At 40.2% G+C, this 12,495-nt stretch overlaps 1 protein-coding gene across 3 annotated transcripts in view; it reads left to right on the top strand.

The window, feature by feature from the left end:
* The first annotated feature begins 2,434 nt into the window (after positions 1-2,434).
* The window catches only part of itpr2 (inositol 1,4,5-trisphosphate receptor, type 2), a 61,751-nt gene continuing 51,690 nt past the window's right edge, over positions 2,435-12,495 (top strand). The window contains exons 1-9 of one of the 3 annotated variants that reach the window (XM_084933066.1): positions 2,435-2,811; positions 7,212-7,282; positions 7,513-7,631; positions 8,599-8,685; positions 9,713-9,871; positions 10,634-10,732; positions 10,875-10,958; positions 11,122-11,268; positions 12,116-12,211. In XM_084933066.1, coding sequence (XP_084789192.1) covers positions 2,720-2,811; positions 7,212-7,282; positions 7,513-7,631; positions 8,599-8,685; positions 9,713-9,871; positions 10,634-10,732; positions 10,875-10,958; positions 11,122-11,268; positions 12,116-12,211 — 954 coding nt within the window. In that variant the 5' untranslated portion in view covers positions 2,435-2,719. Of the gene's footprint in view, positions 2,812-7,211; positions 7,283-7,512; positions 7,632-8,598; positions 8,686-9,712; positions 9,872-10,016; positions 10,033-10,633; positions 10,733-10,874; positions 10,959-11,121; positions 11,269-12,115; positions 12,212-12,495 lie in introns of those variants that run through there. The other 2 variants (XM_084933067.1, XM_084933068.1) reach the window with 2 other exon arrangements.

The following is a 12,495-nucleotide window of genomic DNA, read 5'->3' as shown; positions in this document are numbered from 1 at the left end:
TGTCACACACAAGTTACACGAAGCCACCCGGTCAGTGTTTGCCTCACTAGTACACCTCATGTTAAATTATTGCCACCTACCTCTGTAACATGCGCAGTTCATTCCGATGCCTCAACTTTTTGGTAAGTGTAAGGATATAGACCACAACTGTGGATGTATTATTGTGAGCAAGCATCAGAAATTAATATCATATTAATTTCCATTAGAGACACTAGTTTTAGGTCTATGTATATTTAAAATAGTGTAATATTTAAAATATAATTTAGTTTGTTTTTTATGATGCTACATTTTTAAAACCACTGCTTTTGATAAAAACAAGTCCAGGATTTTTTTTCCCCAGTCGGTGGAATAAAAATTTGTCAGCATAAAGTGCTGCTCCCAATTATGTTTATTCAGTTTAGGGGTTAGGGTTAGCCTGTCACTGTCTGTGTGCCAGCATCAAATTACGAAGAGCCTAACATTATGCAACCCACTCATTTCTTCTAGTTTCAGAAATAATCTTCATATTTTTTTTGTGTTATTACTATTATTATTTTAGTTATTAGTTAGCTTTGTATTGCACTGAAACACCATGAGGAACCAGTTATCGAAACCAGTATGAAACAGCAGTCGGTGGTGTTTATATTTAACACAGAGAAAGTGGAACAGTTGAATCACCTGTTGGTTCAATGAAGTGAACACTACGGGGCGATGCAGGGCGAATCATCTGAGCTGCATGAGTGACGTTTCCGGAGGAACTCTTTAAGATTGGGTCTTGCGCGCCCCCTGGTGTAAAAGAATGGGTAGTACATGAAAGCGCCACAACTTTTCTTCCTCGTGAGCTCCTGCCACTCTTCCACTGCAGCTGATTTCCTGCTGCTGATTTAACTTTCCCAATAAAATGGGCAATTGATTAAATTTAATTTAACACTATGGTCATAATAATTTTAGTCATTGTAAGAAGTTACTCTCAATAAAATAAAAGCACGGATTATTTCTAACTCTAACTCTAGGACAGCTGGATGGATCGAGTGTAATGTATCCTTTTTGAGTTGTGAATGACATAATTGTGTATGTTATTACGTTATTAGTACTGATACATAACCATGTTTTAACAGCACCATGGTGGTTTAGTTCAGTGGTTCTTAACCAAATGTAAATAGTTATGGCATAAGAAAGGGAGAACAAAAAGGAACAACAAGCACAAGTTTATATGATTTTTAAAAATATATATTTGTCTTTTTTGGTTAAATATTTTGTAATTTTACATTTTTATCCTCAAAGTTTGGAGGAGAAACATCTAATCAATGGAACTGATAACAAGTAAAAAGACACAAGCCAGAAAGTGTTTTTTAAAATTTGGGAACAACTGCTTTAAAAGTGTACTTTACCCCATAATTACATGCCTATATCTTCTCTCATCTACAGTGCAGTTGATCCATCTAAATCAGTTTAGTGACAGTTGGGTTGTTTTAGAGAGAACAGCTGCAGAAATGTCTGAAATCTTCTGAATGTGATCTTTTAGATGGCTCTGACCTTGTGAAGCTCGCAGTCACAATGAAGAAACAAATGAGCAAGTTTCATACCAGGTTTTCAAAATATCTGCAGACCTTTTTTTCCTTTCTTCTGTTTTAGTGAACATAAAAGCTCAATTAGGATAAATTACTATTTTTTTTTTTTTTTTTTTTTACCATCTGTCACTCTGGAGGGTTTTTCTGCTGACTGATACCAGTGTAGCTCGATAGAAAAAAAAAATAGCTCACAGTAGCATTTTTTGGAGTAGCTGGGTCGTAATTTTTACTCCCCCACTCTTTTTATAAATGCAGTTTTTGCTGCTTTTACCACCAAAAGTTATACGCAACAATTTTGTTGTACGTGTACAATGACAATAAAGGACATTGTCGTTTGGCTTTTATAAGCTAATTTGAAAAAAAAAGTGTAAAAACAAGAAGCTGCTGAAGATGCGAGTCTTTATGAGTGAAGGAGCAGATACTTCAACACAAATGAGTCAAACTGTGAAGTTTTGTGAAATCACACAAAAATTTTATAGGTTACAAAAGAGTGCAGTACCATGTTTGTCCATTACAGTGCTGAGCAGTCAGAAGTTTGCCAATATGAATATGACCAATATGAATATTTACACGGAAATGAATAGTTTTGATCAAGATAACAGAGATGACGGGTAGATCCGACAGTCTTATAGTTTGTGATTTATAATGTGGGATCTTTGTCCAGCTGCACAAACATACTAATGGCTTGTGCCCAGTTTATAATTTTAATATATTTGAATTACTTTCCCCCGTGTCTGCTATGATACATGTTTACAGGTGTCTTTCCGCACACTTATGCAAGTGCATTTCCTTGTAAAACGCCATTTAATGACTTGTGTTTTCAGTGCGCCTGCTCTGAGCAAAAACCAAAAAACTTGTCATTGAACGGAATTTGCTCACAGCCGTGACAGCGGCAGTCTCCTCCCCCTGAAGAGTGGATGTGAAGACTGCGGGTCTCTCTGACATACAGGAAGAAGTTGATTAAGTGCAAAAACACAGCGCTTTTCTCAAACTAGCCTGCTTGTTTTTCCTCTTGCGCTTTCACCTTACTCGATCGACTTTGCCGAGTGGCAGATCTGGAAGAATGACGGCGAATCTGATGGCTGATGCCAAACTGGAGGCGCTGTAACGTGTGGATTTGTTCATAAATGGAAAAGCAAGAACGAGTGTGAAACATATCTTCGGTGAAAATGCCAGAGCACAGATCCAGTTTTCTTCACATTGGAGACATTGTGTCTCTGTACGCGGAAGGCTCGGTGAATGGCTTCATCAGTACTTTGGGGTACGTTCCTCCTTTCTATCTCACTTTCTAATCACCCAAGAGTCCATGGCTTAACCCTCCCGTATGCACGCTTAAAAACTGCTTTCACTTTACATCTGGCATGAACTTCTTCAAATGTATGTTTTATGCAAATCCAACAAGTGAAAACCTAAAGTGCGACCTGCGGTCAAGGCCCATCGGCGCGTAAACCGCTCCTTCTCAGGAAATTCTTCACGTTTACGCAAATCTAACAGGAATGCAAACCAGCGTGTTGCCCAGGTACGCTTCGCGAGAGGCTGCGAGCGGATTCTTGTGTGGTCACCAACATATGGTTCAGGGGCCCAGAGAGAGGCACGAGGAGGTGTCAGGGTGACCAGATTGAGGGAAGAGTAGTTGTTCATTCATTTGACGTTAAGATAAGAAATGTCCAGTGACCCTGAATGCCACTCCTCCTGTTAAATAGACCACGTCTAACAAAATAAATTGACACCGAGTGAAGCTCTAGGCTACCTCTTATTTGGATGATGTTCAAATATTTATAGTGTTCACTTAAATAAAGGACTAGACTCTTCCTGTTTAGGTGAAGGAATAAGTGTGCTCTATATGTTGCACATGCTTTGAAGTCATCTCTTTGCAGTCCATATACAGACTGAAAACGAATCTGGTGGATTGCAAGATAAACATGAGAGGCTGCAAGGTGAATGTGGGGGCTAAAAAGAAGAAAAACGTTCTAAAGTCATATTGGATATTTAAAACCTTTTCACTGATCCCCGTTTGCTCTTGTCATTTATTGTTAATTCAGTGAAATGATCTGTGAAGTTTGTGGAGGTGCTCATATATGGTGTTTACTGTGTCATTTTAATGATATTCAGGAATTATTTTTTTTAAATGAGGAAACCATTGGTTTTGACTCCTTCCTATGTTGTAGCACTTGCACTCAGTAGATTACTTATCAGTTTTACTTGGTGAAAATAAAACAGCTTTTCTTTGCAAAGCAGTGCAGAAAAAGAAGAAGCTGCACACACAGTTTATTTGGTTGTCGCCCCTCATGAGCTGAGAGCTTCAATGCAAGGTGAAATGCCTCGATGGTTCCGGGTTACACTCTGGCCTCTGAGCTTGCTGAACGAGTGTGGAAACACTGATTGGCCCTGAGGAATTGCTCTGCCCCACCCATGTTCTCTCCTTTTCCCCCACTCTTGTCCTCTCTCCTTTGTCCTGCTTTAAGTCGTTCCTGCCAACAGGTACCTCACATCAGATGCTCAGATAATCCGTAGAGTTTTGGAGCAAATAGAAGCCGAACTGTGTGTAACCCTTGAATGCAATGCTGTTTCCTGACTTATCATCTGCTGGTGTGAACTAAGCTGCGATATTTTACTTTTAAATGAAAAGCTCCCATAACTGTTAAGGCGTGTGGTAATGCAAATCAAAGCGACGGCACCCTACATGGTACACAGAGGCTGTAAATTTCAAAAAAGCAAAAGTGCACAGCAGCAATTGTTCATGCCTGCTATTGTTGCAAAGGGAAAATAATTAAATTCTTATCAGCCTTTCAATAGCTCACGTAGTTTGACTGGTGCCCTGAGAATTTTATCAAGGACGCTGCTGTGCCAGAGCTCACTCAGGCCCAGAGAGAAGCAGCAAGTAAAGCAAAGAGTTTCAAGATCCTCCCAGAGCTGCAACCCCTGTCAATGCAATTAAACCTGATCTACCCAACCGTGTCCATGTTTGCATAAAATAACATCAAATCTGTTAGTTCCACACCTATCATTGCAAACTCTCAAAAGCTGGCTAACCTCCAAGTGACATCACTAACCTGACCTTTTAAGTCTTGCAGTTTAACTGGCAGATTTCCCATATTTTAATGTGTCGTAACAATCAGTCAAGTTTGTTGCAACTAACAGTAGAAACTGATGCATAGATGCAACGCAAAAAAACCCAAACATTTTCACATTCATACCTTTTTACCAAAAGTGAATTCATTGGAAGAGTCTGTTTAATCAGTATGTGTGTGACTCATTTAGATTACCGTGGTATCAGCAAGTTGAAACATGCATTCGTGTTGAAATTGTTCACATGCATCCACTTTTCTTGCAGATGAGTCATTGTTCTGTTGCCCATCGCTGTTCTTTAAAACATTTAACAGCAGTTACATAGACTTGCTGCTTTGCATTACATGCTCTCTATTTCTTTTTTTTGTCTGTGTTATTTTCTCAGTCGACTAAACACAGGCAATAGCTATAATTAGCTCCCCTGTGTCCAGCCTGCTAGATTTATTTTTGGTTCATGTTTAACTTGGTTACAGAGTGTCAGGCACTGTCAGAGTCTTTCTGTTTGTACTAACGCCCAGCTCTCTGCGGCCCTCCTTATTTATGAGCTTTCCCAGAGAGCCCTTCTCTTTAGCCAGTTAGGCTTGTGATAATTCTTCCTGTTGGGCTCTATTGTTTCTCATTTAGATTTAACTTTGATACAGTGTTGAAGGAAGCAATACACAGCCTGTAGATTGACTAATTGACTACCGTGACTTAAAAAGGGAAATGGCTCAGCTCTCTTAAGCAGAGCTGCCAGCTTTGTATGAATTGGAGGAATTGTGCATTGCATTATGTTTCTCCCCACCGGACGGAATGAATGGATGCACTTGTGCAACTCAAAATGTGGTGCAGAGGAGATAAATGGAATGGGATGATTATGGAGTCTTTAGAAATTCATTAGCTGGTGTCATTGCCTGCAGAAAAAATGGTAGCATTTCTCTTCAGGGAAAGTGAAAGCTGTATGCATGCTACAAATACTGCAAGAAAACCATCTTTGGTAGTGTGATAATTTCCCTTACAGGCTTACTTTACATGAATTCTTCTTGCCTCAAAAGGGCCTTTTTCTCCACATGTCTCAGTTTTGCTTCTGCAGAATGTTCTGGTGCCTTTGCCCAGCAAGAAATGGAATTTCACTTTATAGTTTTAAGGCACTATAAATAAAAACAAACAATGGGCAGGATACGGCTTTAGATAAAGTAACTAGTTCAATAGTTTGGTAAGATCAGATATCAGAGTCTTCTTCCTTAGTCTCTTAGATGGCGCGGCCACGTCCAGACACCTTCCTGACTGCTTGAACCTTGAACCTTCCTTATGTACACAACAAGAGGCAAAGAAATTCACAGCTGGAACTTAAAGTTGCATTTTAGTCATAAAAGAAAAACCTGTAACTCCACAATCACTGAAATGTTATAAGCCTTCATTATTTAATGATGCTCTTTTTCTGTCGCTGCTTGCTTTTTTCCCACCGATTCCATAATGGGCTCTTAGCCATTAAGGTTTTTACAAGCACCTTCAGTCTCAGCTCTCTCTGTGCTGGCTGCTAACAAAGGTTGCCCAAATTTCACAGTTTAAAGACGATGTGTGCAGAAGGACACTTTTAATAAAAGGGATCACTGCTTTTGCCTGCCAAAGATCTGCTTCTGGACCAATTTAAACCAGTTTAGGACACCATAGTACATAATGAATACACTTCATGGCATCAGATAGCTTTAAATGGCTGTTGATGAATGTGCATTCTTATAATTGTTCTTTCCTTAATACTTTTTTTTCCAACCTGAACTGGGTTCTGTTTCCTTAGTTATCAGCCATCATCAACTTCATAGCTTTAACTCTGTGCTCGTCAGATGTGTCAGAAAGGCGAGTTTTGCTGACCTGCTGTGTCCCTTAACCCTTTCAGTGAAACATGTCTAGTGTGTGGCAAATAAAAGGCGAGGATATGGGGGAACAAGACAGTTAACTGGATGACACCTATTGAAAGCCCCCTCATCCACTCTGAACAGAAACCACACGGTTTCCGCAGGTGGAGGTGGCTCAGTGTGCACTTTATGAGCTACAAAAGACTTCACAGGGAGGCCTGATCTTCCGTGACCAATTCAATGTGCAGTCTCACAGCTTTATTTTAAATTATCCTGACACTATTTATTTTACAGTTTTAATCGGACCCATGTAAAAGTCATAGAAACGTTGACGTCAGTTTATTCTAGTTCTTTTATCTCAGCACAACACCACATTACCTATGTTGGTCAGGAAAGCAGAGATCAAAGCACTGCCAACGTGGATGAACCCCACCCAGAAACACATCCAGATACTGGGACTGCCTTGGATTAAATGGATGTGATGAAGAAGAGAGACAGTAAAGCTTTTCTTCCCATGGAGTGCTATAAACTGTCTCTTCAAATCATGGTATTATTTGTAGTTTGAGATTCTGCCTTATGTATTTGTATGTGAGTGTGATATACCATAAGGCGACAGTTCATGCTGTGCAAATCTCTATTTGCAAGGATGTGTGAGTGGTTTACTGCTTAATAAAACGCTCCCAAAGGAGTTTAAGTCTGTAATAACACACCTACAGTAATCATGTTGATGCAATTTCATGTTTGTCCTTCTCCACAGGCTTGTCGATGATAGGTGTGTTGTCCAGCCTGAAGCTGGAGACCTGAACAACCCACCCAAAAAGTTCAGAGGTGTGTAGGATTTTACTGGTCACACTGGTTTCTGGTCATACACACACACATGCGCACACACACACGTGAACTTGGACTTTTCTGAGACTGCATTATGGGTTACAAATAAGCTTTGATGTGTTGAAATGACTTCAAGGCTTCAAGCTCTACATGTAGAGGCTTGACTGTCATTTTATCTGGCTCAGGTGAGTCCTGTGAGCCTCACTGCTTTTTTTTTTTCTCTTCTGCAGATTGCCTCTTCAAGGTATGTCCCATGAACAGATACTCAGCCCAGAAACAGTTCTGGAAGGCAAAACAAGGGAAACAAGGAAACAACAACACACAAGGAGAACTCTTTAAAAAGTTACAGGTATGAGGATTTTTAACTTTATGAGCATTTCAAAGCCTTAAAAGTTCTACAGAACTTTTTAACTTGTATGCAGTTGTTTTCTTTCTGTTTGTAATGGGGCTATTAGCAGAGAACAGACAGAAGAAACATGGCCACAGATGTAATGATATGATTACAAAACCTGACCAGAGTGTGACCTAGGATGTCCTTGTACCAAGTGCACTTATAAACCCCGTTATTCTTGAACATGGAGTTTGCTGTGGACAGACTGTTTATAGCAGAAAACACTAATTGGGTTTATAGTGGACAGGCCGCCCCTCCCAGTCACAGCCCTCTAGGTCACACTGTTGTTGCCCATGTAAGCAATGAAGTCCCTCAGCAGGGGTACCTTCAAGAACTCAAACCAGGGACGCCGAGAAGACCGGGTACTCTGAACCGTCGTTGGGCACATGAGCTCAAATGACAATCAGGAAGCAATTATGCATGAATTTATGCCTAATTACAGTTTAAATCAGGGATGCACCAATCCAGTTTTTCCATCTAGTACAGATATCTGGACTCCGAGTGTTAAATTATTAAGCTTTATTTGTCAACGTGAGGATAAGACGCAATGTGTTTTGAGTAAGCCAACATCATTATTGAGTTTAACATCACTTTACTAATTTAACTGTAAAATACAATTTTTCTTTAGACCTCAGCGTGAGAGCCTCTACTGTGTTTTGCTGTCAGTTGAACTATTTTCTTTCCGTTGCTCTCTGATTCACCGCGGGGGTCTCCTCTGCTTGACCAGTGACACACGAAGCAGAGCAGAGAGGTTAAGAGAGCATACTTCAGTTTATTATGACCATCCAGCATATTTTTAAAAAATGGTAGCGTAGGGTTGGTCGTTGATCTTGTGTGGACAACCTTTCCGTTTGTAAACAAAATGTGGAATGAGGAAGGATGTGTATGTAATACCTTTTTAACAGTCGTCTGCTTCGTTACGCAGCATGCAGCAGAACTGGAGCAGAAGCAGAACGATTCAGAGAACAAGAAACTTCTTGGAGAAGTTGTCAAGTACAGCAGTGTTATCCAGGTAGAGATAATCTCTTAAACTATGGTGTTACACTCTGTTGTGTGCTGAGCCTACCTTTTGTTTTATTTGTGTTGTGTTACTGTCATCTAACCCCTGACACCTCAGGCAGGTTTCTAAAAAACAATGCTGGTATTTGATTTCACTCATTGCTGAACTCTTGCCTGCGTGGTTGGATTGGGAAACCACACATTTAACTGCTGTTGTGAAAGGTACCGGCCATTGTTCCCTTACCTAGTTAACTCGCCTTATGGATAACCAATTTGTCTGTATTGACTCAAAGCACAGGCTAATTTAGAACCTCGTTTGTTCAGTGAATTCAGGAAATGTCTCCAAATGAAGTCAAATTAAATAACATAGTGGAGTAGCTCGTGTGTTCTACAAATGAGCGGATGGCTCATTCAGTCCAGTCCTTGTACCTGAGCATTTTCAGAGGAATGTTTTTGCTTATTGTTAACACACAGAGACCTATGAAGGCACCTTGTTACTTGCAGGCTCTCAAAAACACATCATTTGTCCACTTTTCTTTAGTTGAATCTAATATCAGCGTGGTGTGCAGGGTGGAGGACAAAAAGACGTGATGGCAGACCTAAAGCAGCACTGTTCTCTGAAGCATCATCAGAAATTGCACCTGCAGTATACACATTTTGCCAGATGATTATTCAGATTATAACTTAGATTTGTTGAGCAAAAATGTTAAATATTTCATGGTTTTATCATTTTATCGTTTTTTTTTTTTTCTTCTGAATCATATGAATAATTTTTACATACATTTTTTATGTTGTGTTTATGTTGTTTTAGTCACCTGCTGGTTGAACATAAGAAGCATTTTCTCTGTGTAACTATGATGCAAACCTTGAGACCATTTCACTGCATATCCCTGCCTACGTTTACTTGGGAACATTTTCAAAGCAGGACTTTTTTCTTCACACTCATTTCCCCCCCCCCTAACAATGATAGATAAATGGTCTGAATACATCCTCCTCCACTGCTCTGCCAGTGTCTAAACTGCCCAATTTTTCTGTCTCAGCTCCTGCACATAAAGAGTAATAAGTACCTGACGGTGAATAAGCGACTCCCTGCTTTGCTTGAGAAGAATGCCATGCGGGTTTCTTTGGACCCGGCTGGAAATGAGGGCTCCTGGTTCTATATTCAGCCCTTCTGGAAGCTCCGCAGCGAAGGAGACAATGTAGGTTTCTCTCTCCTTGGCATCAGCTCGTTGTAGACATGAAGTACTGTACAAAAACTTGACATTCCCTCTGTCTAGACTGTCAGTTCGTTGTTTGTCCTGTTCAAGTAACATTTCTGATTTTGTCCTTCTCCTTTGGCTTTAGCATCCTATGGTTAAAGGTATTGCTTCTGATTGTGCATGATGTGTGTACGTGTGTTAGGTCTGACACAAAATACTGTGGAAAAGCATGGATGCAACACCATTTCGAATGCATGTAGACTGTCAGGTGGAGATTAAAAATCTAGTCAGCTGGTTTGCTTTTTATCTACTGTTTGCCACTGCTGAAATATTGTCGAATACTCCAGAACAGCACAGGCCACCTGTTTCTGATACCACAGTGTGCTTGTGTGTGGATGCTTAAGAGGAGAAACAGTTGACCGTGTAGAGTCTGTTACAGCTTTCTATTTTATGGACTAGAAAGCATGTGTTAAGTAAGCAAAAGGAAGTGCACTTTTAAGTCCTCATGTCTTTTGAATGCTGCATTCACATCCTCTGGCCATGGTATAAATAAATCTGTTTGCTGTGAATGGCTCGACCACTCTCTCAAGTGAAGCCCAGCCTGTTTTGCTGCTGCACCCTTGACCAGAAAAAAAAATGGGGATGTTTGAAAAACCCTTTGCATGGATGCATTCTTACTTTCCTGTTAAGCTCTTGGAAAACTGCAAGAAATTGACCAAACAGGGTCTCTTTTTGTAATTTGACTGTTCTATTGGTTTCAAGGTGGTGGTTGGAGACAAAGTGGTGCTGATGCCAGTGAACGCCGGACAGCCGCTTCACGCCAGTAACATTGAGCTTTTGGATAACCTTGGCTGCAAAGAGGTGAGACTAGTGCACTTGGATTGTTTTTCATCAGCACCGGGGTATTAAAAGGAGGATGTCACATTATTACTATATCATCATAGTGATTTCGGCAGATGACTCTTATTTATCCGATTGTCTTCTACTTGTGTGCATGCCATAGGTCAATGCTGTTAACTGCAACACCAGCTGGAAAGTCACCTTGTTCATGAAGTTTAGTGACTACAGGGACGATGTCCTAAAAGGAGTATGCTTCTTTTTTTTCCTCCCCCCGTCTCCTCCCCTCTTTCTTTATATTCTTGTTAGCCATTATTTTTAATGGAACCACATTCATTATTTGTGTCTTAAAATGTGTAACATGCAGTTTTCTTTATGTAGCACTCATGTTTTTGTTTGCTGTCCTCTGTCAGGGAGACGTTGTGAGGTTGTTTCATGCTGAGCAGGAGAAGTTTCTAACCTGTGATAAGTACAAGGATCATCAGTACGTTTTTCTCAGGACCACACTGCGGCAGTCTGCCACCTCTGCTACCAGCTCCAAGGCTCTGTGGGAGATTGAGGTAAAGCATAGAACAGACTGAAGATGTGACCGTAGTATGTTTGGTGAATTCAGCCCCGGGGTAACTTGGCGGTCAGGGCGCAGTTTTTGGATAAAATGTGAATCTCCTTCTAAGTATCTGCCAGGCACGGCTTTAACAGAGTAAAATCCTGACTTGTAAACTGTGCTCAGCACAATTTGGATAAGCAGATATTAAAATTGCCATGAAAAAAGATCATTTAATCATGACTTTATGACATTATTTCCCCTTTATGTAAGATATGTGCTCGTCTTTAGTTCTGTATAAACCCGTCTGTTGTGCTGCATGTTCCTCTTTATCAGCTTGCAGTTAGTTGAAGTTCCTGTTGTCCCTCTGTTTGTGCCAGGATGTACTTCTCTTACTGTATCAGTGTCTGACATGTTGTTGCAACAGTCTGTGGAAAACAGAATATTCTTGTGTTCTTGCCAGTGTGTAAGAGATGACGCTGACTCTGACTCATTCTGATACTGCGGTGCAAAATGATGTTGGCGTACCAAAAGCTTTAAAATCAAGGCATTTATGCCAGTGTGACTTTTAGTTCATAATCTTCCAGGTCATGTAACTGCACGGTGTTACATTCAGTGAATTAATCTCAATGCTTTTACACCAGCTGTCTTTTTTTTTTTCTTTTTTAAATGTGCAGATATATGTCTAAATATATGTGCAGTACTCTAATTCACATACAAGCTGTGAGCAAGATAATTAAAGCTCCTCTCAACTGCTGGACACTGAAATACATTCTTTGGAGTGATACTGTTGAAAACATGCTAATCTCTGATTAAAAAAAAACAAAAAAACTAAAGCTTCTTATTTTGTGTCCTTATGTCAGGTTGTGCACTATGACCCCTGTCGGAGCGGAGCTGGACAGTGGAACAGTCTCTTCCGCTTCAAACACCTGGCGACTGGAAATTACCTGGCAGCTGAGGTTTTTTTTTTTTTTTTTTTTGGTTACCTGCTTTTAAAAATCAGCTGACATTAATAATCATATGGTGTTTATTGTTCAAGCTGACTGCACCTGCTTTTCAGTTTTGAGTGAGCACAGCTGAAGAGGATTTTAGATGATGTGCTGTAGGTGGCAGTGTTCCCATTGTTATGCCCACTATCACCCGTGCGTTGCTGTTAGAAAACAATAGATTGTTTTAGGTGTTGATGATGATAATGACTCTGTCATCAGAGCTTTCTAGATCTGAGGCCACTGACGGGTCATCT

Source organism: Perissodus microlepis, chromosome 7, assembly GCF_051167445.1.
Source record: "Perissodus microlepis isolate ML-2025 ecotype Zambia chromosome 7, ASM5116744v1, whole genome shotgun sequence".
Lineage (NCBI taxonomy): Eukaryota > Metazoa > Chordata > Actinopteri > Cichliformes > Cichlidae > Perissodus > Perissodus microlepis.
Note: the sequence above shows the minus strand (reverse complement) of the source record. Positions and strands in the feature narration are given on the sequence as shown.